General features: G+C 36.6%; 2 protein-coding genes across 2 annotated transcripts; one reads left to right on the top strand and one right to left on the bottom strand.

Moving 5' to 3' along the window:
• Positions 1–8,425: 8,425 nt before the first annotated feature.
• smim20 (small integral membrane protein 20) lies at positions 8,426–11,184 on the bottom strand. Its single transcript, XM_051114043.1, has 3 exons — positions 11,010–11,184; positions 9,025–9,081; positions 8,426–8,777 (listed from the first exon to the last, which is right to left on the bottom strand). The coding sequence occupies exons 1-3, from the start codon at positions 11,116–11,118 to the stop codon at positions 8,737–8,739; spliced, it is 207 nt and encodes a 68-aa protein (XP_050970000.1). The 5' UTR covers positions 11,119–11,184; the 3' UTR covers positions 8,426–8,736.
• A 210-nt stretch (positions 11,185–11,394) lies between these two features.
• On the top strand, positions 11,395–25,671 carry plaa (phospholipase A2-activating protein). Its single transcript, XM_051114709.1, has 14 exons — positions 11,395–11,605; positions 12,287–12,480; positions 12,594–12,694; positions 14,319–14,439; positions 14,639–14,806; positions 14,906–15,041; positions 16,700–16,869; positions 19,015–19,166; positions 19,409–19,628; positions 19,722–19,787; positions 19,867–19,938; positions 20,016–20,117; positions 20,307–20,474; positions 23,468–25,671. Exons 1-14 carry the CDS (start codon positions 11,457–11,459, stop codon positions 24,037–24,039), a joined length of 2,391 nt encoding a protein of 796 aa, XP_050970666.1. The 5' UTR covers positions 11,395–11,456; the 3' UTR covers positions 24,040–25,671.
• Positions 25,672–25,678: the final 7 nt, after the last annotated feature.

Here is a 25,678-nt window from a genome sequence, read left to right as displayed (position 1 = left end):
GAACGAATCGTTTGCGATGAGACTTGCACTTTAATTTGATGAGTTGATTTACTGTGGGGAACGCGCCACTATTTTTGAAAATAGGCTCATTTTCCAACTCCCCTGGAGTTAAACAGTTGAGTTTTACCGTTTTTGAATCCATTCAGCCGATCTCCGGGTCTGGTGGTAGCACTTTTTTCCACAGCTTGGCATGGATCATTGAATCTGATTAGACCGACACCATCTCGCTCAAAAATGACCAAAGAGTTTCAAAATTTTCCTATTTAAAACTTGACTCTTCTGTAGTTACATTGTGTACTAAGACCGACGGAAAATGAAAAGTAGGAACTATACTCTCATTCCGACGTAATAATCAAGGAACTTTCCTGCCGCAGCACCTGAAAATAGGCTAACTTTTGTCAACATAACCAACATGACCACCTGCTTGCACAGGGAGAATATTTTCAGGTGCTGCGTAATATCATTGCGCCTGCTGCACCCATGGTGAAGAGTCAAGTTTTAAATAGGAAAAATATTGAAACTCTTTGCTCATTTTTGAGCGAAATGCTAACGGTCTAATCCCATTCAATTATCTATGGTAAGCTATGCTAAAAGTGCTCTTACCAGACCCTGAGATCTTTTAATGTTCCACTGCTCATAGAGCATTGTGCAGTATGTAATAACCAGCTAGTGGCTGAAATGGGTACTGCAATTCCTTCCCTGAATCTGTCCGAAATGCACATTTCAGAGTAGAATTACTGGCTACAGCATTATTTTTCAGAGAAACAGCTATGTATACAAAACATGCTTTTCAAATATCTACAAACATATTATGTTATTTTTGGGCTTAAGAAGAGTCAAAAACTTACATACAGCACCTTTAAAAGCACAATATGTAATTTTTACGGCTAGAGGGTGCATATTCAAAACAAACAACGAAACAAAGGCGTAGTTTGATGATGCCGGGATTGAGCGTGGAATTATGGGAGTTGTCAACTTCATTCCCACAGCCGATGCAAGCCGATTGCAATCATAGCCGACTGCTATGAAGCAGGGTAGGGCTGAAAGTCATGAAATAGTTACTATAGCTACTCTGTGCATTCGTCACCTGTCTACTAAAATGCATAACATATTAAAGTGTGTTTGGTGTTTCCAACATTCTTGGAAACATTTGTGATCATGTAAGTACACGTCAAGAAAATATATAACATTGTTCTAGTGGTTTTTGGATATTTTCATCAAAAAATCTTACATATTGTGCCCTTAATACTGGAAAAAAAAAAAATGATTGTGGCAACAAATTAGGAATTTTAACTACTAATTGTACTAATTTGTTTTAGTTCAGTTAAACCAAGACCACAACTGAACTAATTAAAAAAAAACTGTGGAAACAAATTCCTAAATGAAAGTCATGTTGATTGTTTGTGGATAATTGTGATGTTTTTATCAGCTGTTTAAACTCTCATTCTAACAGCACCAATTCACTGCAGAAGATCCACTGGTAAGAATGCTAAATTCCTCCAGCGAAATAAAAAAAAGAGATGCCACTTCTTTCAGACTGCAGCTTTGCTTTATGGTTCAGTACAGGTGGCAGACAGCTCTAAACACACACATACACCCCATTAGCTTTTCATTAAGGAGTCGCACTTGTGTTCCACATGCTGAAGATCCTCCTGTGTCATCTGGGCTAGCAAGGCCTCCCAAGGCTCATTTTCCCAGATAATACCAAATACTCAAGCTGTCTGTTGGTAACTCAAGAATGAAACAATCAGTGCAATTATGTTGTTTTGAGTCATATCATTGGGGAACGAAGAATGTGAGCCATGCTTTGGAAAGTGTGTGTGTCTTCAACAGCATGTTGAGTACACATGTTTAGTCAAGGAGGGAGAAGAACTGTGAGCACATGTAAATGTGTGGAAAACAAAAATCCCTCATGAAGAAGTAATTATAAGATGGATGTATAAATAGATTAATGACATCATTGAAACTGAATCGAAGAGTGATTTGGTTTGATTTACTACAGCTGTTGATACTCCGACAGTAAAAACATGACATGCAACTTAGTAGGAAAAATTTGCTTTTGATTTCCCCACACCATTGAACAGTACTTTTTTCTTCTAAAGCCCTACAAATGGTTACCTACAAGTTTTGTATTTTAAAGCGAACTGGTTCTAAGAAAGAATAATTTGCTTTTTGGGCTAAAAGAATTTCTTTATATGAAATTCAAACTGTATGACAATTAGAGATCTACATCCCAGATAGCACATGTATGTCTGTTAAAGATCTCTTGATCTGTAAAGCATCTGCTGTGTACAAACGTCTACATTTTAAATATTAAACATCTTAAAGACATCTAATAGACGTCTATTTGACATCTGACAAGAAACGTCAACAAACGTATTGCAGATGAGCAAACTACATCTTGCAGATGTCTTGAGATGTAAATGCAGATGTAAATGTAGGCGTCAAATAGACGTCTCCGAGATGCTATCAGGGATGTAACACTAATACACACTTCATACACATCACACAATGCTGATGTTGTTAACGTTAACATTTTGAGAACAAAGTATAACAGTAATAATAATTTGCATGGTTAGATGTGATATGAGGTAACTGATCGTTAGACTTAATCACCATTGTAGCGCAATTTATTGTAATGCTTTTTTCCTCAGCTGGTCAGAACAAACGTTTTAGACTTGTTACTTACATGTTCAGATGACAATATCCAGTGAAAATTCTTATTTGGTCACATATTCCAATCTGTGATTCCTACGTACAGTATCCCCACCGGTGCGGTGACTGACAGCCACACATAAATTCAAAACATTAAATTAATCCGCGCTGGAGCTGTGCTGGTGCACAACCCACGAAAGGAAGATAATTCCGCAAATAGCTGCAAATGCAGGTTTTCAAACAGAGATGGTGACAAAGAGGCTAAATTTACGGGCTGCAGATTTATACTTGGATTATACTAGAAAAAAAGCATATTTGGTAGATATTGTATATAATTCTAAGTATACTTGGCTAGAAGTTGTGTAGTATAAAGTGAGCAGTTTTGCATAGAGTATAGCTAGTATATAGTATATAGCTAGTAAACTAACAGACTTAGGCAGCGTTTACACTATTGCGTTTTCATTTGAAAAAAAAACACCATAACTTTTGCTATGGTTATGCCTGTCGTTTATGTTAAAACAGAGACTTTTGAAAACACTGCAGACCCCGTTTTAGTTTGAAAACTCTGGGGTTGCGTTTCAGGCCCTGTTCACACCAGTGCGTTTTCGTTTTAAAATGAAAACAATCCTCGTCTACACGAGCATTTTCACTGCATTTCAGAAACGATATCCGTCTACACAACCGAGAACGCATGTCACATGACCATTCATGCAGGTACAACCATAGATATGTATAGATAGATTCCCTGTTATTTAGATGGGTCTATGTGCTTGGAGCGGTCAAATGATGAATCTACCTATACATATCTATGGGCACAACAATGAGCAAGATGTTATTGTTTACACGGTCATCAAGGATACGCAGAGAGAACGTAGGCAAAGACTATAGAATACCCAAGACTTGACACTCGTATAGTTTTGAATGGGGAAAGATGCAAAGCTCATTATGGCCACGAAGCCCCGCCTTCTCAATGAAAGAGCCAATCGTTGATTAGTAAAGTCAGCGCCTCACTGCAGCTGCCGTTAGAAGAAGTTAGAGTTCTGAGACGTGCACTCAGTACTGCACATGCGCACTGGCTGAAAAAGCCTGAAAAATATGCTTTTTTATCATTATTGGAGCATAAGGAACTATATTTATGACGCAGTTCTTGTCAGATTTCATTGGTGATTTCATATATGAAATTTAATTTACGCTTGGTGAACAGTTTTGGAGAATTTGATGTTTCCCCATTCAAAGAGACAGCCGCGCTTGCATGCCCGAGAGGCGTTTCAAAGATGGTCGCCGAGTGAAATTACTTGCCTTAAAGGGACTTTGACGTAGGCAGCCACGCCATTGTTTTCAAAAGTCCCCCCCTTCAAAATTTTTCAAACTAAAACGGGGTCTGCAGCGTTTGCAAAAGTCTTCATTTTCAAGGGTCGAAACGCCGGGGTGGTGTAAGGCCTAACCGTAGCAAAAGTTATGCATTTTAAATGAAAACGCACTAGTGTAAACGCAGCCTCAATGTAAAGGGGCCAAAACGGAGACTTTTGAAAACGATGGCGTTGCTGCCCACATTCGATCTGTGTATCCTTGACGACCGTGTAAACAATAACATCATGCTCATTGTTGTACTCATAGATTTCTGCAGGTAGATGCATCATTCGACCGCTCCAAGCACGTAGACGCGTCCGCATAGGGCATCTACCTAGCGTTATACATATCTATGGTTGTAAAGATTGTATATGGTTGTATGTCGTGTGACATGCGTTTTCATTTGTGTATTGTAGACGGAGATCGTTTCTGATACGCAGAGAAAACGCTAGTGTAGAGGATCGTTTTCGTTTTAAACACTGTTTTAAAATGAAAATGCACTAGTGTAAACAGGGCCTTAGTTAAGTTCACTTATAGTACAGTTATATAGTTGCAATAACTTGCGTACTTACACTTCAGGTACACTTAAAAGTATACTTTTCTAAATATAAAAAAAAAAGTGGGCCAATTCAGTCCTAAGAAGTATTAAAATAGTACACCTACTCCATACTTGGGAAAATATACTTCAACTTCAGTTTACTTGAGTACTCTTCTTTTTCTTAAGGGAATACTTGTTTAATACAAACACCAACTTCACATATCTACACTATCCATGTCCGATTTTGGTTTTGTCTGGAGTCTGTGCACTTATTTTTCCCAATGGAAATCATTTCTGCCATTTCCCAATAGCTTTGGCTGGAGAATCGGTTCCCGTCCCATTGCTGTTAAAAAACTCTGACAACCAGAAAAGTGCAAAAGAGGCTTCAAGTTCGTCTCTTGAGTTTATATCAGCAGTACAATCTGTGGACAGCTGTACAATAGAGCCTTAACAGAGACAGTGACTTATGAAACAGCCATCTGACTCCCTGCTGTGAGTGTTTAACTCTTTCACAGCTAAACTAGATAAAAAGCCAAACTCTTAGGAGGATGAAAGCCCACGAGCGCACTCAGAAACGCTTTTTCACACGCAGCCTGAGGTGAAGGATTCCATCGATCTTAACGCTTCGTGTTTAGAGGTCTGTCGGGTAACTTGAGGAATGCTGCTCTGGTTGCTCCAGCACAGTTTTTTGACATTTCCCCATTGTGGCGGCCTCTGCTCGCATCCAAGGCCTTGTCGTCGTTTCAGGAATCTGGAAAACACTGTAGGAGGAATGAGAGGAATTTTGCGCTTCTCTCAGTCCCTGTTTTCCTCTCTTCACTCTGGGTTGTCCTCATGGCCGGGGCCCTTAAGATTTTCTTTTGTTTTTTTGAATGGTGACCAACAATAACAACATCCCATAAACAATGGAGTTGGTTGAGTTGATGGGGGGTTGGGGGGTGAAGTGTTATTGCGTTTGGCAGCTGCTGCGCTGGCAGGCTCTCGGCTGAGGGTTAGCAATGTGCTCTTTGTGGTAGTGAGGAGATATTATGTCAGTTCTTGGATATGCGGCAGGTCTCGCGGGACAGAGGACTCTGCATCCTCTAGTAAACCCCCTCTCTGTTCCTTTCTCACACGCATTCATTTTAACAGGCACAATGTCATTGGAAAAGCACCTCAAATAACTTTAGTTCACAGTTAGTCTGTTCATGCACATATGGTTAACAGAAAACTAATACAAAGCTAAGTTTATACATTTTCCTAGTGTACTTAATATTTGGTTAGCTTGCACAATACACTCTTAAATTTTTAAGAACCATTTTATTTATTAGTGAAGAACAATTTAATCTAAAGATGCTTGGTTGGTTGGTGTTTTAACACCACACCAGCTTCTTTGGCTATGGGTGAGTAACAAGTTAAAAGAGGTCTACATATATTTCACAAGACAAAATAGTAGTTGAATTTATAAAAATGACCCTGTTTACATCCGCTTGATTCTTAATACTGTGTTGTTACCTGAATGATCTTGGTTTAGTGATAATTGTTCATGAGTCCCTTGTTTGTCCTGAACAGTTAAACTGCTTGCTGTTCCTCTGAAAAATCTTTTAGTTCCCACAAATTCTTTGGATTTTTGGCATTTTTATGTATTTGAACCCTTTCCATCAATGACTGTATGATGTTGAGATCCATCTTTACACACTGAGGACAACTGAGGGACTCATATACAACTATTACAGAAGGTTCAAATGCTCGCTGATGCCCCAGAAGGAAAAACAATGCATTAAGAACTAGGGGTGTAAACTTTTGAACAGAATGAAGATGTGTACATTTTTCTTATTTTGCCTAAATATCTTCTTTTTTCATTTAGTACTGCCATTTAGAAGCTACAGAAAATACTTACATGTTTCCCAGAAGACAAAATAAGTTACATTTACGCTCATCTTCAAAGTCAAAATGTTTTCACCCCCCGGTGCTTAATACATTGTGTTTCCTTTTGAAGCATCACTGAGTGTTTGAACCTTCTGTAATAGTTGCATATGAGTCCCTCAGATACTCATGAACAATTATCACTAAACAAAACCAAACAAAAACTGTGGATCATTCAGGTAACAACACAGTACTAAGAATCTTTTGAACAGGGTTGTTTTTATAAATTTAATATAAATCTATTTTCTCTTGTGGACTATGTGTAAACGTCTTGTATGTGAAATATCTTATTCAGGTCAGTACTAAATAAAAAATAACATGCATTTTGTATGATCCCTCTTATTTTGGTAAAATATTTACCGTTTTGCAGATTCTGCAAAGTGTATGTAAACTTTTGACCTCAACTGTATATAAATTCTTATAAAACATATATAAATCTGTTTTTTATGAAAATTTCTAGAAGTGTTTGCTGAGTAATATCATTTCCTAGGAGAACTTAATAGAGAAAGTAATAGTTCAACTAAAAATGAAAATTCTGTCATTAATTACTCACCCTCATGTTGTACCAAACCCGTAAGACCTTTGTTTATCTTCAGAACACAAACTGAGACATTTTCAATTAAATCTGAGAGCTTTATAACCCTACATAACGTTAATCAGCAATCTAATTAGCACATTCAAACTTCAAAAAGGTAATACATACATCAATAAAATGGTCCATGTGACATCAGTTGTTCAACCGTAAATTTACAAAGCTACAAGAATAGTTTCTGTGCACAAAGAAGATTAAATAATGACTTTAATCAACAATTTCTTCTCTTCTGCGTCAGTCTTTAGCGTGTGTTCACGAAAGTAACACGCCATTGTGGTACTCAAGCCGTTATTTTTGTTTTCTTTGCGCACAAAAAGTATTCTTGTACCTTCATAAAATTACGCCTGAACCACTAATGACACATGGACTATTTTAACGATGTCCTTACTAACTTTCTGGCCTTTAAATGTGGTTATTACATTGCTGTCTATGCAGGGTCAGAGAGCTCTCAGATTTCATCAGAAATATCTTAATTTGTCTTCTTAAGATGAACAAAGGTCTTTTGGGTTAGGAACGACATGAGAGTAATTAATGACATTATTGGGTGAACTATCCCTTTAATTCAGCTCAGTTTAATAAAATATGTTTTTACTAATGACCTAAAGAAACCTTTTCCACAATAAAGAACCTTTTATGCAGTGGAAAGGTTCTATTAAACGTTCTTCATAGACCCCTAGATGCCAATAAAGAACCGTTATATTTAATTCTCTCTCTCGATATATATATATATATGCCTGTACAATGCATATATTGTTAAGTATATTGTAAAGCTCAGCTTGATATCATTGTGTCATACTTAATCTTGTGTTTAGCCTGTGCAACATTGTTGAAGATCTTGTCCTTTGGACCCTCACACACAAAGCGGTTCAGTAAAAAGGGGCAGGGCCTTGGGTCTCTCCGATGCACAGGTGCTGGCCCAGTGTTGTTGCCATGACAACAGGTCTTGGTTGGCACAGGGTCCTGGCCGAGGTGTGTGCTCTCAAGTTACAGATTTTGCAACTTTTGAGGGCCAAAAGACTCCTCCAACTCTCGGCGCCAAAATAACACAAGAAATCTAATCAGGAAAAAGGGCAACAAAAATATTACAAAAGCACAGTTGAGTGGAAATGATGTTATTATAGAGTGAAAATATATTAACACAAAGGTCTCTAGTGTGAAAATAATGCTGATAGACAACAAAGCTCTAGTGTCAGATTTGAGGTTTTCAGTAGAGGTTTCTGACTTGTGTAAGCAATTTGATTGTAAATATACAGCATGATGAACTACGCAAAGTTAAGATCCTGCTTTAGTATTCATGAAAGGTTTGACTTGTTAACAGGATGTAGTAATGTACAACATGAAGTGACTGCCATCTAGTGGTCATATTTGTAAAACAAACAGGCAGGTTGAGGAACATTGTTTTTATTCAGAATACAAATAGCAGAATAGTAATTTACTCCATTAATACACCAGCAATAAACACAACTATTCAAAGTGATTCATGAACATAATATTTTTAAGTGCTGAGAAACAAAGCAACTTTTTTTTGTTATTCAGTCACATTCCCACATAAAATATGCACACTCAAAATATTCAAACATCCTTAAAGTCTCATCTGATGCATGGCAGCAACGAGTTAATGTGTTTGTCTCAAATACTCAATCCTCACACATCAATCCTCATGTTTATTTACTTAATTTTCGTCCACACACTGGAATCATGATTTTGGCTTGAAGGGATCAGACCAGATCTTCACACCTATTTCAAATAAGACACACAAATGACAATCATGTAAAAAAAAAAAACATAATGTCTGTTAAATAGCTTTCACTTGAGCCCAATGCAAATAAACTGCAAAACACAGAACATATAATCCTGCCATTTAATGATCCTGTAAATCACGTGTGATGTGAGGTGTCACATGTATGTTTACAGTATGTTTACAGTCCTAACAATGCAAACGTATCACACTGGACAGATGATATAAAGAGTGAACACGACTTACCAACCGGCTGCACATCTGCTTGATTGATTCCGGCTCGATTTACCTTCTGGATCTGCTCTATAATTACATTGACACAAATTCAGACAGCATAAAGACAAGTACTGGGGAAAATGCTGACACTTTTTAGGGTAAATCTCACAAAAACAACCTTCCTCCACTTTATTATTATTATCATCATTATTTTAATATATATATTTTTTTGTTTACTTAAGAATCTTAGTGGTGTTCTGTTTTATTTTAGTATAACTAAAAAAAGGTAACTATATTTTTAAAACTAAAAATATATATATATATATAAATTTTATGTATATATATATATATATATATATATATATATATATATATATATATATATATATATATATATATATATATATATATATATATATATATATATATATATATATATATACACACACACATATATATATACATACATATATATACATATACACATATACATATATATAACTTATAAAAATTTAGTATAACTAAAATATTATATATATATATATTCTTTTTTTTCAATTTACGTTTATTACTTTTATTTATTATTATTTTATTTATTAATTTTAGTACTTTAATGAAATTAGAAATGTTGCTTAGGCAGGTAGCTGAAATTACATACATTTTTTACAAATTATTTATTTTGCATGTTTTTAGTTTTAGTAGATGATAATAACCCTGGTGGTTAATTTATTAAATGATTTTTAGTGCTGTTTATTTTTCTCATTATAATATTATTAGAATACAAAATGCAATATAATTAAACTTGATTTATGCCACTTTAGTTAACAACACAGCAGAAATTAATTAATTAATAATTTCCATTAGGGGCAATATTTGCCCCCAGAAATTGATTTCCAGGGGCATTTTTTATATTCGTGAGGGCAATTTTTATAATCACCTTAATATTATAATCACCATGCTATGTTGTCTTTAATGTCAAAAACTTAAATTTACCCTATTACATTAATAGTCAATATTTTAATAGTCAATATTCAACGTTTTAATATCAAATCAATATTTTAAACTGTTGTCGATAACAATAGACTGTTTAAAATTGTATCTATATTATACATGAAAAAAAAAAACAGGAGCTCATAGGGATGCAATATTATGACAAAAAGGATTATTGTAGATTATATTATATTAATATGAAAACGTTTTTGTTTTGTGTGGCACATCACATTCTGGTTTCACAGACAAAAAACATGTCGGTCTATGACCTTATTCTAGTCTAGAGTACGTTATGCAAAAACTGTTATAATCACTGAAGCTACAATTTTTTTAATCTTTTATTTTACATCGTATCTGCACTGTTGTTTATGATGAGGAAATTCGCGAGCGTTTCCAGCACTGACTAATCTAAGCGCCTCTGATTGGCCAATGCATTCCTAAATTCAACAGAAACGCGTTTGATTGGTTCTAAGGCTCAACGCTGCACAAAAAGCAATCTGATGCAGTGTGAGCGAATCTAAATATAATCTTGCGAATTGACACTTTTCATTCATATTCACATTTCATTTTAATCGCGACAGCCGTAATGCCCTAACTGTGGAGGAGCTTTTTTGCCCCTTTGTCTTTAATTTATGTGGCATTTTTGCCACACACCCTCTCTAATTTCCGACCCTGCAACAGTGTCGAATTGTTACTTTAGATTTTTTTTATTCCCAGTTGATCTCAGTGGTGTTTCTCATTAGAGTAGTTTTACTACAACATATTGCTCTAAATTGTATATATCCCCTTTTATTTAATATAGTATAGCAGTGTAACTGTAAGTTATATAAAATATTTAATAGCAGTATAGCAGTATGGTGATGCACAAATTCTTCACAATAATATAATAATATGTGTTTTAACTACTGAAACTGATTATAGGATTATTAGGTTACAAAATACAATATAACTGAACCTGAAGTTCACTAACAACACAAGAGCAGTGTCATAATGACCAGTGTCACTGCGTTGTGATAAAGACTTACTGTAGTCTTCAGTGTGAGTGAGCGGATGGAAAAATATAGGATAAAAGGCCACAGCAACAGCTGCAATGAAGCCTCCAAATATGAGCGTTATCCTTCTATTAGCAGACATGATTTTGATAGATTCACCTCATCCGAGGACAGAAAGCAACTCTTTCATGCTGTTCCGGGTTGAAGTTCATATATTAAAACAAGTTTAAAGTCTATCATTGTTTAACATTTGTTTTACATTGAAAGTGTATATTTAAAATTATTGTAATGTAAAAAAAATGAATGAATGTGATATTATGTTCTTATAATATAAGATAATATTGTGAGCTAACAGTATCCCAGTATAATATTTAATAGTAGGGCTTTTATTTTGTCGGGAGGTTTCCCGTCATGCTGTGTGTGTGTGTGTAGTGTTGCTGTGTCAGTGTGTGTAGGGATCGCTGTCTTTCATCAGTAATAATGTCGGACAGTAACTCATACAGACTGCGTTGCTCTCTCCCCGCACACGAGATGGATGTCAGGGGTCTCGCCGCTACCGCGTATCCAGACGGAGCGTTTGTGTCCGTGTCCAGAGACCGAACCGCACGGGTTTGGGTACCAAACCCAAGGTAACGTTACATCTCCAACAGCTTCCTCCTGCTGTTTTTTGAGACCTGGTTTACTTTTCGTTTCGTTGGTTACTAGGCTAAGTGGTTATAAGTTTTAAGAGTTAGTTAATGTATTGAAAGGGGTTGCCAGATCAAGCGAAATTTGGCAACTGATGAACATCATACCTGAAAGAAAACTGACCGGGTTTGGTTTCCTGACAGGGAGCGATCTATAAAAAGCCTATGAAACGTTAAAGGAATAGTTCACCCAAAATGAAAATGAAATCATACATTCACTTTCTTGTTGTTTCAAGTCCTTATAACTTATTTTTCTGTGAACACTACTGTAAAACAGCATTCACTTGGATCTTTCCATACACTGAATAGCGATCGAGTCATTCTGCCTAATCACTGCCTTTGTGTTCCACAGAAGAAAGTCATACACGCTGGCAGATTTGTCATTTTTGGGTGAACTGTCTCTTTAAATTTCACTAAGCGTTCTCCGAGATTAAATTCAGTTCAATTCAACTCTGTTGAATTTATTTTATTTAGTGAAGCTTTATTATTTAGTAGTGTACAGCACTGGCAAGTAAAAAAATGCCTACCTCAAATTTTTAAATAGGGTAAATAGGATAAATAATATAAACAACAACAAAAAATTACCAACATCTGTTTAACTCTCTTGTGTTTTTTTCTCCACAGTGAAAACCATGCCTTTACGGAGATGCACTGTATGAACGGCCACTCAAACTTTGTGTCTTGTGTGTGTATCATAACTCCTAATGAGACATATCCACGAGGACTCATCGCCACTGGAGGACATGACAACAACATCTGCGTGTTTTCACTAGACAGACCAGACCCTTTGTTCACCCTCGAAGGTCACAAAAACACAGGTACTATCCACTGCTAATGATGTAACTGCGAGCAGGTTGTCTTGAAATGCCACTGGAATGATTTCTTTAGCCATATCTGATGTTTTTGTGTGTCTGTGTGTGTGTGTTTACAGTCTGCACACTCTCAGCTGGCAAGTTTGGCACGATACTGAGTGGCTCATGGGACACTACAGCCAAAGTCTGGCTTGGTGAGAAATGCATGATGACCTTACAGGTAAAGTGGCATGGTTCTTGGTATCACCACAGTAGTATTGCGATTTGGCTTAGTATAATGTATCAAATCACAAAGGCTGTGATTTAATCAAATAAATGCGCTGTGTGGTTCAGAGTGAGGCATGCTACATGCTTTAACATGCTATAAGAACTTGAGGTTTTCAACAAATGTTATGCTCATTAAAAATAAAGAAATTAGTTTGCACTGTAAAATAAAATTATTCATTTATCACTTTTCTTAAAATATATATATATATATATATATATATTACAATGGAATATGACAATAATAATATTTTTGGTTTTTAAAATGCATTTATTATTATTATATTATATTATTGTTCTTTTTTCCAAAATTTGCAGCCTTACAAATTTCACAATTATATTTTTTACACTTTAGTTGAAGCCTTTATGTATAATAAAGTTAAAAAAAATATATATATATATATATATATATATTCATTATAAAGATATTCGTAATATATATTCTAATACATTAAATCTTCAATAACTAATTGTACCCCAACATAAAATGCATAATATTTGCAGATTCCTGAAATTGTAAAATTGATTGTTTTTTTATGTTTTAATGCAATTACACTACCAGTCAAATGTTGTTGAACAGGAAGATGTTTTTAATGTTTTTTTTAAGAAGTCTCTTCTGCCCACAATCCAACGTACAGCAAGAACAGTACAATTCTGAAATATTTTAACTATTTAAAATAACTGTTTTCTATTTGAATATATTTTAAAATGTAATTTATTTCTGTGATGTCAAAGCTGAATTTTTAGCATCATTACTCCGGTCACATGATTCTTCAGAAATCATTTTAATACTTTAAATAATTTTCTTTGATCAATAGAAAGTTCAGAAGAATGGCATTTATCTGAAATAGAAATCTTTTGTAAGATTATAAATGTCTTTATCATCACTTTTGATCAGTTGAATGCATCCTTGCTCAATAAAAAAGAAACTATACTGGCTCCAAGCTTTTGAATGGTATAGCATATAATGTTACAAAAGCTTTTTATTTCAGATAAATGCTGATCTTTGGATATTAAGCAAAGAATCAGCATATTAGAATGATTTCTGAAGGATCATGTGACAATGAAGATTGAAAATTTAGCTTTGATCACAGGAATAAATTACATTTCAAAATATATTCAAATAGAAAGCAGCTATTTTGAATAGTAAAAATATTTTCATAATATTACTGATTTTTCTGTTATTTGGATCACATAAATGCAGGCTTGGTGAGCAGAAGAGAATTCTTCAAAAAAACATTCAAAATCTTACTGTTCAAACACTTTTGACTGGTAGTGAATACATTATAAATGTGTAACAATCAAAAGAAAACTATTATAATGTATTATAACCTATTATGTATTTACGTAATTATAATTATTAATTACATAATATTACATATACATAAAGGCTTTATGCAAAGTGTTAATTATTCTGCAAATCATGCAGCCCTACTTCACAGCTTTTCTCAAATATTCTTTTTTTCTCCTCACACTATATCTTTAAGAGGGAGATCAGATATACTCCCATTGCCTGCAATCGATTTCAGTACAGTGTGAGTATGTGCTGACTGGTTTCTTGTTTAATTGCTGCTTCTCAGGGACACACCGCTGCTGTATGGGCCGTAGTCATTTTGCCAGAGCAGGGCTTAATGCTGTCTGGATCAGCTGACAAGACCATCAAGTTATGGAAGGCTGGTCGCTGTGAGAAGACTTACACTGGTACATGGGTGCAACTGATACCTCTAATGCTTTTAACAGTGAAACAATGTTTATTTGATGCTGAATATAGACCCTGTGGAGCTTGTTAAGTTTTAACAGATCTCCAGCAGGGGTCAGCATTAGTAAAGATTGTGGCAAGGGTCACATGCAGTTTTTGACTTCAGCTGTGTGAAATATTTATAGTGTGTCTGCTCTGCAGGTCATGAGGACTGTGTGCGAGGGCTCGCTGTGATAAACGAGGTGGAGTTTTTCTCCTGCAGTAATGACGCCAGCATTAGACGGTGGATGGTGACGGGTGAATGTGTGCAGATTTACTACGGTCACACTAACTATATCTACAGCCTTGCTGTCTTCCCTAACGGACAAGGTGCTTACTTTTAGTTTTGCAGTAGGTTTGATATGGTTTAGATATTTGTGCATAAAATCGTAATAATTTCCCATATTGTTGTCTTTTTTTCTGTCATAGACTTCGTAAGCACAGGAGAGGACAGGACACTGAGGGTCTGGAGGAAGGGCGAATGTTCCCAGACTATCCGTCTTCCTGCCCAGTCAGTATGGTGCTGCTGCATTCTACCTAATGGAGACATTGCTGTGGGAGCCAGGTACACTACTGTTTGTGTTTCGTAAATATCTGAACTACAGTGCCTTGCAAAAGTATTCATACCCCTTCATTTTCTTCACGTTTTATGTTGCTGCCTTATGTTAAACTGCTTTAAATTACTTTTTTCCCCATCAGTCCTATACTCTATTGACAAAGCAAAAACAGAATTGTCACAAATTCGTCAATTTATTAAAAATAAAATCCTGAAATAAGTACATTGCATAAGTATTCATACCCTTAACTCAGTACTTAGCTGAAGCACCTTTACAGCCTCAAGTCTTTTTGGGTATGATGTGACAAGCTTTGCACATCTGCATTTGGCAATTATCTGCCATTTTTCTCCTCACCTCTTCACCCCTCAAGCTCTGTCAGCTTGGATAGGGGCAGACACACATTTTTGGGATTCTCCAGAAATATTTGATTGGGTTCAAGCCCAGACTGTGGCTGGGCCACTCTTGCTGTGTGCTTAGGGTCATTGTTCTGTTGGAAGGTGAACCTTCTGCCCAGTCTGAGATTCTGAATGCTCTGGATTGGGTTTTCATTAAGCTTATCTCAATATTTTGGTGCATTGAGCTTTTCTTCTACTCTTGATGTGTCCGTCAGTGCCACAGAAAAAGCCCCACAACATGAGGCTGCTACCACCACACTTTACTCTTGGGATGGTACTCTGCAGGTGATGAGCAGTGCCTGGTTTCCTTCAAACATGATGCTTGGAATCGAGGTTCATCAGACCTCTCATCAGAGAATCTTGTTTCTCACAGTCTGAGAGCTCTTTAGGTGCTTTTTTTGCAAATGCTAAATGTGTTTTCATGTGTCTTCACTGAGGAGAGGATTGAGTCTTGCCACACCGCCATAAAGCTCAGATCAGTGGAGTGTTGCAGATGTTTGTCTTTCTGTAGGTTTCTCCTATCTCCACATATGATCATGGAGCTTAAGTAGATAATCTCCTTGATGGAGAAGGGCGTCACCACTCTAACCAAAGCCCTTCTCCATCAATTGCTCAGTTTGGTCAGGAGCCCAGTTCTAGGAAGAGTCATGGTTGTTTCAAACTTTTTCCATTAAGGGTAACAGAGACTACATGCTTCTGTGAACCTTCAATGCAGCAGATTTTTTTTCTAAATCCTTCCACGGATCTGTGCCTTGCAACAATCCGGTTTCTGAGCTGTACAGACAGTTCTTTTGAACTTAGGGCTTGGTTTTTGCTCTGATATGCATTTTTAGCTGTTAGACCTTTTATTGAAAGGTGTGTGCTATTCCACACCCATTATATACTCATATATACCCATTATACCCATTCAATTGAATTTGCCACATGTTAACTTCACTCAAAGTGTAGTAACATCTGCAGGCAATATAAATGCTGCTAATGAGCTAAATTTCAACTGTCCCCGATAAGGGTTTGAATACTTATGCAATGAAATCATTTAAGTTTTTGTTTTTTAATAAATTTGCAGAGATGTTAAAAACCTGTTTTTTGCTTTGCCTGTGCGGTGTATGGAGTGTAGACTGATGTGGGGGAAAAGTAATTTAAAGTAGTTTAACATGAGGCAGCAATATAACAAAACATGGAAAAATGAAGGGGTATGAATATTTTCACAAGGCACTGTATTTGTAGTTTATTATTCTGCATGAGGCTGACCAGGTCACGTTTCTTTGAAGCGATGGTGTTATCCGCGTTTTCACCGAGAGTGAAGAGCGTGTAGCAAGTGCTCAGGACCTGCAGGCTTTTGAGGATGAGCTCTCCAAAGCCATCATCGACCCCAAGACTGGAGACTTGGGTGACATCAAGATAGAGGACTTACCTGGCAGAGAGCACCTGAATGAACCAGGTAAGCAGATTAAAGTGTGGCTTGAACGCATATAGTATTAATTAATATTTTGAATTAGCTTTCATTTTTATATATTTATTTTATTTTGAAGTTTTATTTTAATTTTAGTTCAAGTTTTTGTGAATTTGTTTGTCACTTTTGTCATTTTTATTAGTTTTTGTTTTTCATTGCATATTGTTTGTTTATTTATTTTTAGTGTGCAGTTTTTTAAATTATTTTAATTTCAGTTTTAGTAAATTTAGTACTTTTTAGTTTGTTTCTAACTGAAGAGTTCAGATGCAAAAGCCTCTAAATCCATCTGACGTATTTCTTTAAAATGAGCATTTCTTTCTGGCTACTTTGTATAGGTTTCTATGCAAGTACTAGCACTTCTGTTTGGGCTGAGGCTGGAATTTAGAGAATTTGAAGTAAAAGTATTTGATGGACGTATAATATGTGTGTCAGGAGCATTCACTCAGTATCATTATCTCATTTTTGACTGAAGATGGCTTTTAGCTGGTTTTGCATCTGAACTCTTCCATTTCTGTTTTAAATCTAATACAGGTGCATCTCAATAAATTAGAATGTCGTGGAAAAGTTCATTTATTTCAGTAATTCAACTCAAATTGTAAAACTTGTGTATTAAATTCAGTGCACACAGACTGAAGTAGTTTAAGTCTTTGGTTCTTTTAATTGTGATGATTTTGGCTCACATTTAACAAAAACCCACCAATTCACTATCTCAACAAATTAGAATACTTCATAGGACCAATAAAAACATTTTTAGTGAATTGTTGGCCTTCTGGAAAGTATGTTAATTTACTGTATATGCACTCAATACTTGGTAGGGGCTCCTTTTGCTGCAATTACCGCCTCAATTCAGCGTGGCATGGAGGTGATCAGTCTGTGGCACTGCTGAGGTGGTATGGAAGCCCAGGTTCTTTGACAGTGGCCTTCAGCTCATCTGCATTTTTTGGTCTCTTGTTTCTCATTTTCCTCTTGACAATACCCCATAAATTCTGTATGGGGTTCAGGTCTGGTGAGTTTGCTGGCCAGTAAAGCACACCAACACCATGGTCATTTAACTAACTTTTGGTGCTTTTGGCAGTGTGGGCAGGTGCCAAATCGTGCTGGAAAATGAAATCAGCATCTTTAAAAAGCTGGTCAGCAGAAGGAAGCATGAAGTGCTCTAAAATTTCTTGGTAAACGGGTGCAGTGACTTTGGTTTTCAAAAAACACAGTGGACCAACACCAGCAGATGACATTGCACCCCAAATCATCACAGACTGTGGAAACTTAACACTGGACTTCAAGCAACTTGGGCTATGAGCTTCTCCACCCTTCCTCCAGACTCTAGGACCTTGGTTTCCAAATGAAATACAAAACTTGCTCTCATCTGAAAAGAGGACTTTGGACCACTGGGCAACAGTCCATTTCTTCTTCTCCTTAGCCCAGGTAAGACGCCTCTGATGCTGTCTGTAGTACAGGAGTGGCTTAACAAGAGGAGTACGACAACTGTAGCCATATTCCTTGGTGGTGGCTCTTGATGCCTTGACCCCAGCCTCAGTCCATTCCTTGTGAAGTTCACCCAAATTTTTGAATCGATTTTGCTTGACAAGCCTCTCAAGGCTGCGGTTCTCTCGATTGGTTGTGCATCTTTTTCTTCCACACTTTTTCCTTCCACTCAACTTTCTGTTAACATGCTTGGATACAGCACTCTGTGAACAGCCAGCTTCTTTGGCAATGAATGTTTGTGGCTTACCCTCCTTGTGAAGGGTGTCATTGATTGTCTTCTGGATAACTGTCAGATCAGCAGTCTTCCCCATGATTGTGTAGCCTAGTGAACCAAACTGAGAGACCATTTTGAAGGCTCAGGAAACCTTTGCAGGTGTTTTGAGTTCATTAGCTGATTGGCATGTCACCATATTCTAATTTGTTGAGATAGTGAATTGGTGGGTTTTTGTTAAATGTGAGCCAAAATCATCACAATTAAAAGTCTGTGTGCACTGAATTTATTTAATACATGAGTTGAATTGAGAATTTGAGTTGAATTACTGAAATAAATGAACTTTTCCACGACATTCTAATTTATTGAGATGCACCTGTATAATATAATACATAGGATGTAACCATTTTGCTCACTGTATTATTATTGTATATGTGTAGGGAATCGGGATGGCCAGACGCGGCTCATAAAGGAGGGTTCTAATGTTGAAGCGTATCAGTGGAGCGTGAGTGATGGACGCTGGATGAAAATCGGAGATGTAGTGGGCGGGTCTTCTCAGCAAAATTCAAAGCGAGTGATGTATGAGGGCAAGGTGAGATGAGTGGTGTTTATCTTGTAACGATCCAGTACATTTTGTGCACAGTATGTAAGTATGATATAGTCACAGTTTGCTGTCAACAGCAGTTTTTCTTCATAAATTGATTCAAGCAATGTATTTATAGTCAACACTTATGTTAGTCTGTTGTGTGAGAGCTGTTAAATGTCCAGTGTTGGTGCTGTCCAGAGGTTACTGTAGTTGCAATCATGTAACTCTTGTGATTTCCCTGCCTGAAGGAGTATGACTTCGTCTTCAGTATCGATGTGAATGAGGGAGGTCCTGGTTTGAAACTGCCTTACAATGTGACAGACGACCCCTGGCTGACAGCTCACAACTTCCTGCAGAAGAATGACCTGAGTCCCATGTTCTTAGATCAGGTGGCTAATTTCATCATCGAGAACACTAAAGGACACACCATAGGCCCAGCCACCGCCTCGGCCACAGACCCCTTCACAGGTATCTGGAATGATATGCTTTCACATATGCACACTTTGTTCAGCTGAAGGTAAAAACTGAATTGTGTGATTCATATCTCTCCCCTGTTTTCAGGTGCGGGACGGTACATTCCGGGTTCAGGAGGTGACAGCCAAGGATTTGGTGCTGATCCTTTTACAGGTAGGCCTTTTTGAATAGCATTTGTTATTTGCTAATATGAAATCAAAGTTATGAGAGATGTTCGTGTTTGTTTGGGCAGGGGCTGGTCGATATATACCAGGGTCAGGGTCTACAGGCACAGTGCCTTCAGGCGGAGCTGATCCATTTACTGGTAAAATATATAGAAATATGCAAATTCACAGCACCACATGGATCAGGTAAACTAATACACCTCTTAATTCTTTCCAGGTGGCAGTGCGTATTCCTCTCTTCCAAAAGCTACGACAAACATCTTCTTCCCCAATACGGATGGAGTTATGTTTGAACAGGCAAATACAACTCAGATCCTTGGTAAGTGACACTTCTACTTGACTTAAAGGAGCAGTTCACTTCCAGTACCATATTAATGGTACTATTACCATGGTAATAAGATTGTATTCTGTGAAGTATTATTGTTAAATGTTCCTTTATAGTTTTTTATTATTTTGAATAGATTGGAATGGGTTTTTTTTAATGTATTTTATGTTTTTATTTTTGTAGGTAAGCTTCGGGAGCTGAACAACACTGCTCCTGCGGACCATAAGTTGAGTGATGCAGCACTGGACTGTCTGGAGAAGTTGTTGCACTTAGTTGCAGACCTGAAGAGTCAGGAACAGCCCACGGCAGAACAGATCAGTGTTCTCTGGAGGTCTTGCCACTGGCCAGAAGGTAAGACTATTAAGTCTAATTAAGTCTACTAGTAAGTCTACTATTACTAAATAAACAATTCACTATACTAAGGCTTTAGCAAAGTATCACTGTGGGCAGGGGTGTGCGGTCCTGTTTCTGGAGGAGCATGTTCCTGCAGAGTTTAGTTACAACTCTAATTAAAAGATTAGTTCACTTCCAGAAAAATTGTAATTTCCTGATAATTTAACCACCCCCATGTTACCCAAGATGTTCATGTCTTTCTTCAGTCGAAAAGAAATTAAGGGTTTTAGGAAAACATTGCAGGATTTTTCTCCATATAGTGGAATATAATGGGTATCAACGGACTGAAGGTCCACATTACAGTTTTAATGCAGATTGAAAGGGCTCTACATGATCCCAGCTGATAAATAAGGGTCCTGTCTATTGAAATGATCGGTCATTTTCTAAAAAAAAATTACTCGTCTTGCACTAGCTTGACCGTTGGAAAGGTCAGACATGATGTAGGCGGAAGTAGCGACCCAGTGCTTGCAAAGCAAACATGCAAACGCCCTTCACAAAAAAAAAAAAGGTAAAACAACAATGTCAGACAATTGTGAAATTGGAGGAGAAAATGTGATGAAGTTTTTCACTATACCCTACCTTTTTGAACTGGAATACACAGACGAAGAACTAACCAAATGTGACCTTTCCATTGTGATTGGATGTGCCTGTGCATCACAGAGCTAGTGCAAGATGAGCATTTGTGGTTAAAAAGTATATACATTTCCCTGAAGTCCACTATATGGAGAAAAATCCTGGAATGTTTTCCTCAGAAACCTTAATTTCTTTTCGAAAGTGTTGCCTTGTAAAAGTGAACTGAACAAAGGAGAAATTGAAACGTAACAATGTAGTTCAATTCACAGTTGTTGTATTATTTATATACTATATTATACACTATATTATAGTTTTTATTAATATTTTGAATGAGCTTTTATTTTTTATATTTTCTTCCATTTTTAGTAATTTTGTTACATGCTTTTGGAATTTTTACAAATTTACAAACGAAGTAGGGTTGGGTATCGAAAATGAATTCCGATTCCAGAATCAGATACTTCAGGTCAGGAATCGGATACTTCTTGTGAAATTAAAATTTCGATTCCACATCGATTCCTATATACGGTTCTTTTTTCTTCCGTGCAGTGTACAACCTGGTCTGTTTTTTTTTTTTCTTCAGAATCGTAAGAGAACCATTTAAACTTTTGAACTTCCATTTAAAAAAAAAAAACCCAACCCAAATTATCCAGAATCACACAGCTCTATTTTGCAAACAGCTCTTAAGTGAATCTTGTTTTTATGTAGCCTGTTGATTTTTGTTCATGGTATTCAGCTGCAACTAAATGTTTAGCAAAAAAAAATAAATAAATAAAAAAATAAATATGCCAATATGTGTTATTCACATTGGAATCGAAAAGAATTGGAATCGATAAACAGAATCGGAATTGATAGTATTATAACAATACCCAACCCTAGTGCGACGGCACCTATTTTCAACATACCGAGTCTATGGCAACCAATAGAACCGCTGGTGGGAAAGTTGTGAAATTTGCCACACTGATAGAGGACAGTCCCATCATTAACCATAGCAAGTTTAGAGTCTCTAACTCAAGCTCTCTTTTCCAAAGTTTAAGTTATGTTTATGCTAATAACTTTTGAACTCTGAATCCTTTGGTCATGCCAAGTTGAATGAAATCCAAAATCGTAAGGTTTCTTTTTTTCCGCTATTTTTAATAGTTGGAAAAACCTACTTTTTCAAACTCGTCGTAGACGGTTTGTCTGATTTTCACCCAAATTGGATCAGATCATCTTCAGACCGTGCTGGCTAAAAGTTATGGAATTCAAGTTGATTTGTCAAACTGTTCTCGAATAATGCGCGAACGAATTCTACAAAAAGCACACAAAAATGGATGTGAGGCTATATCTCTGCAAAGTTTTGGCATATTAAGACCAAACTTGGTTTGTGTTATAACAAGCATGACCTGAGGCTACCTGCAGTGTTTTGCCGCAGTGCCACCTAGTGGTCAGAAGATATGAAAAATGGATATTTTTGCTTATAACTTCTGAATGGTCTGGCCAAAAATCACTTGTCAGCCATTTTGGACATCTGCCATTTTGAATTTTGTTGTAAAATGCTATATTTTACAACGGCATTGACATATTATGAAGCTCTGTATGTGTCTTCGGCGCCATGTCCTCACACTACTCAAAAAGTTTGAAGGCAGCGCCACCTTGTGGCCAAAAGTTATAATGAAACGTTGAAAAATGCTAATAACTTTTGTTAGCCCATTGTAATAAAACTGGTCTTGATATATTCCTTGGATCATGCCGAGAACATTGATGCCAATTATGCCGTAATTGAATGAACGTCCTGTTCATCATTTTGATTTATGAAGAAAACCTACTTTTTCAAACTCTTTCTAGACCGTTAGTTTAGTTTTTCACCAAATTTTAATCGGATGATCTTCAGACCATGCTGACAAAAAGTTATTGACTTGTGTCGATATATAAAACAGTTTTTGTTTTTTACTATTTAAAATAACTGTTTTCTATTTGAATATGTTTTAAAATGTTATTTAGTACTGCTGATCTTTGGATCTTTTTATTCATCAAAGAATCCTGAAAAAAATTACTCAGCTGTTTTAAATACTGATAATAATAATAAAACATGTTTCTTGAACAGCTAATCAGCATATAAGAATGATTTCTGAAGGATAATGTGACACTGAAGACTGGAGTAATGATGCCGAAAATTGAGCTTTGATCACAGGAATAAAAATATTTCAGAATTTTACTGTTTTTGCTGTACTTAGGCTTGGTGAGCAGAAGAGACTTCTTTAAAAAAAACATAAACATACTGTTCAAAAACATTTGACTGGTAGTGTATAATCTGTTACACTTGGACGTTCGTCACAGTACAGTCGAAAAGATCTGTCACTACTTCCAATCAATTAATCAGTCATGATTTCCGTCCTCAGACATTGTCTTCCCAGTGTTGGACATCCTGCGTTTGGCTGTGCGCCATCCTGAAGTCAACGCCCAGCTTTGTGGTGGGACTGAAGGTGCCAGTCTTTGCAACCATCTCCTGGGTCTCATGTCCCCCGAGGGCAGGCCCGCAAATCAGATGCTGGCGCTCCGCACTCTCTGCAACTGTTTCACTGGGTCTCACGGCCGCGCTCTACTCCTGGGTCAGCGTGACACAGTCCTGTCCCGGGCCGGAGACCTCCGCGTGGTCTCCAACAAGAACATCCACGTGGCGCTGGCTACCCTGGTGCTCAACTACGCTGGAAGGTTGTACGGTCAACCCACTGAGATCGAGGCGAAGGCACAGTGCTTATCAGTGGCCAGCACTGCCTTAGAGGTCGTACAGGACAGAGAGGCCGTCTTCAGGCTTCTGGTGGCCCTGGGGACTACAGTGGCCGGGGACAACACCGCAAAGGACCTTGCACGATCTTTGGGTGTCAACTCTCAGATTTCTAAATACGCCAGGGTCTCTGATCCGGCTAAAGTGGGCGAGTGCTGCCGACTAGTGCTTGATGAACTGCAGTGATCTTATGAAGGTGTCGGAGTGCAGCCAACTTCTCCTTCCATTACTACTCCTCCATGACAAAAACCTGTCTCTTTCAGATCTCTTAAACCTCAATCTCTATACCATTAGTTTGTATTTAAATTTTCACATTTTGATGCTGAATGGATCTGAATGAATGCATGATGTGAATAAACACTGATCATTAATTGAAATCTTTCCTAAAGCAAGGCTCGTGTTATTGAGGTCAGGGTTCGTACAATGTGCTTAAAGGTCCACTGAAGTGCTTTGAAACACACAGCGTTATTCTGTGCTGACATAATTTCAACTGAAACAGGAAGAGAGGACGTCAAGCAGTCCTGCACCCTTTTTTAAATAGCCAATAGAGTTTAGTTTATTTCAGAGGCATTGATCTTGGGAAAGCTACATTTGTCAGCATATTTTACATTTTAATTAACAATTTTAATTTCATAGGGACTTTAAAGTACTTGAATTTGACTTTTTGAAATTTAAGCGCTGGAAAATCTTTGATAATAGCAGTATTCATGAAGAAGTATTTGAAAAGTGCTTAAATTATTGAAAGGCAATGTATCTATCAAATAAGTGTTTAATTTTGTTAATAAGCACGTCTTTTCACGTAATTAAAAAACATACCTTTTTCGCTTATTTTAGTTAATGTCAGAAAAGAATCAAACTAAGCAAGTAGTAGTACTGACAGTAAACATGGCTGAAGATGTGAAAAAAATACTCATTTACGCTGGAACCGCTGCGATTGATTTAAACTTGTGACTTTGATCATTCATTTCAAGAGATTCAGTTAATTAGCAAAAACCACATCAAATTAAAAGAGCTACTCATTTTCAAATTTAGCCATTGCTTGTAATGATTTTAAAAATGCATGTAGTTATTGTAGAGCTTTTCGAAACTCTGAATCAGTTAAACCATTGCATCGCAAAATGATGCACTGTTTTGAACTGTATCGCAAATCATTTGATTCAGATCGGGCCTTCATATCGCATATTGCAAACTGTTTGATTTAGATCTGAACTTCAGAAAGTCCAAAAAGAAAATGTCAAACCAAGGCAGTACAGTTAAAAAAAAAAAAAAAATACGCAAATACAAATCCTTTAAGAAAATTAACCAGTTTTACTATAGTAAAAGTGTAGTATACTTTGTAATACTTTAGTAGTAATACTTTGCATGTGCTTCACTTTATTTTTGCCAATATATTTTTATTTATCTATTTCCTTTTTTTTTTAAATTTGAAATGGAAGACTGTTCGATAAGTGAGATCTCTTATTGAATACTTGAAATCAGTATCAGTGCTTGTCAAGTCCTTGAAAGTCCTGGAATTTCATTTTACAATATCTGTACGAACCCTGTGAGGTAGATTGGAGGTTCTCAACTTTTTGACTCAAACTCCCCCCATAGTTTCCCAACCACATTTAGACTAAAACATTTGTAGTGTTTCTGCTGTAAATATTACCAAACTCCTTGTTTTTAGACCTTTAAAACTACGAGTATTTATATATTGATTTACATATAATGAACAATTTATTTAGTGATTTCAGGACTCTCAAGAACTGAATGATTACCGTTCATCTTGATTTAGATTTATTTTTATTTATTTTTTAGCATTTTAATGCCTTTTTTTTGTTGTTGT

Source organism: Labeo rohita, chromosome 7 (assembly GCF_022985175.1).
Source record: "Labeo rohita strain BAU-BD-2019 chromosome 7, IGBB_LRoh.1.0, whole genome shotgun sequence".
Classification (NCBI taxonomy): Eukaryota; Metazoa; Chordata; class Actinopteri; order Cypriniformes; family Cyprinidae; genus Labeo; species Labeo rohita.
This window is presented reverse-complemented; position numbering and strand designations above follow the sequence as displayed.

Coding starts and splice junctions, on each gene's coding strand:
- smim20 (XM_051114043.1), bottom strand. CDS start 11,118: ATGTCTGCTAATAGAAGGATAACGCTCATATTTGGAGGCTTCATTGCA. Junction 9,082..11,009: donor CACTCACACTGAAGACTACA/GTAAGTCTTTAT, acceptor ATGTAATTATAG/AGCAGATCCAGAAGGTAAAT. Junction 8,778..9,024: donor AGCAGATGTGCAGCCGGTTG/GTAAGTCGTGTT, acceptor TATTTGAAATAG/GTGTGAAGATCTGGTCTGAT.
- plaa (XM_051114709.1), top strand. CDS start 11,457: ATGTCGGACAGTAACTCATACAGACTGCGTTGCTCTCTCCCCGCACAC. Junction 12,695..14,318: donor AATGCATGATGACCTTACAG/GTAAAGTGGCAT, acceptor GCTGCTTCTCAG/GGACACACCGCTGCTGTATG. Junction 15,042..16,699: donor GACATTGCTGTGGGAGCCAG/GTACACTACTGT, acceptor GTTTCTTTGAAG/CGATGGTGTTATCCGCGTTT.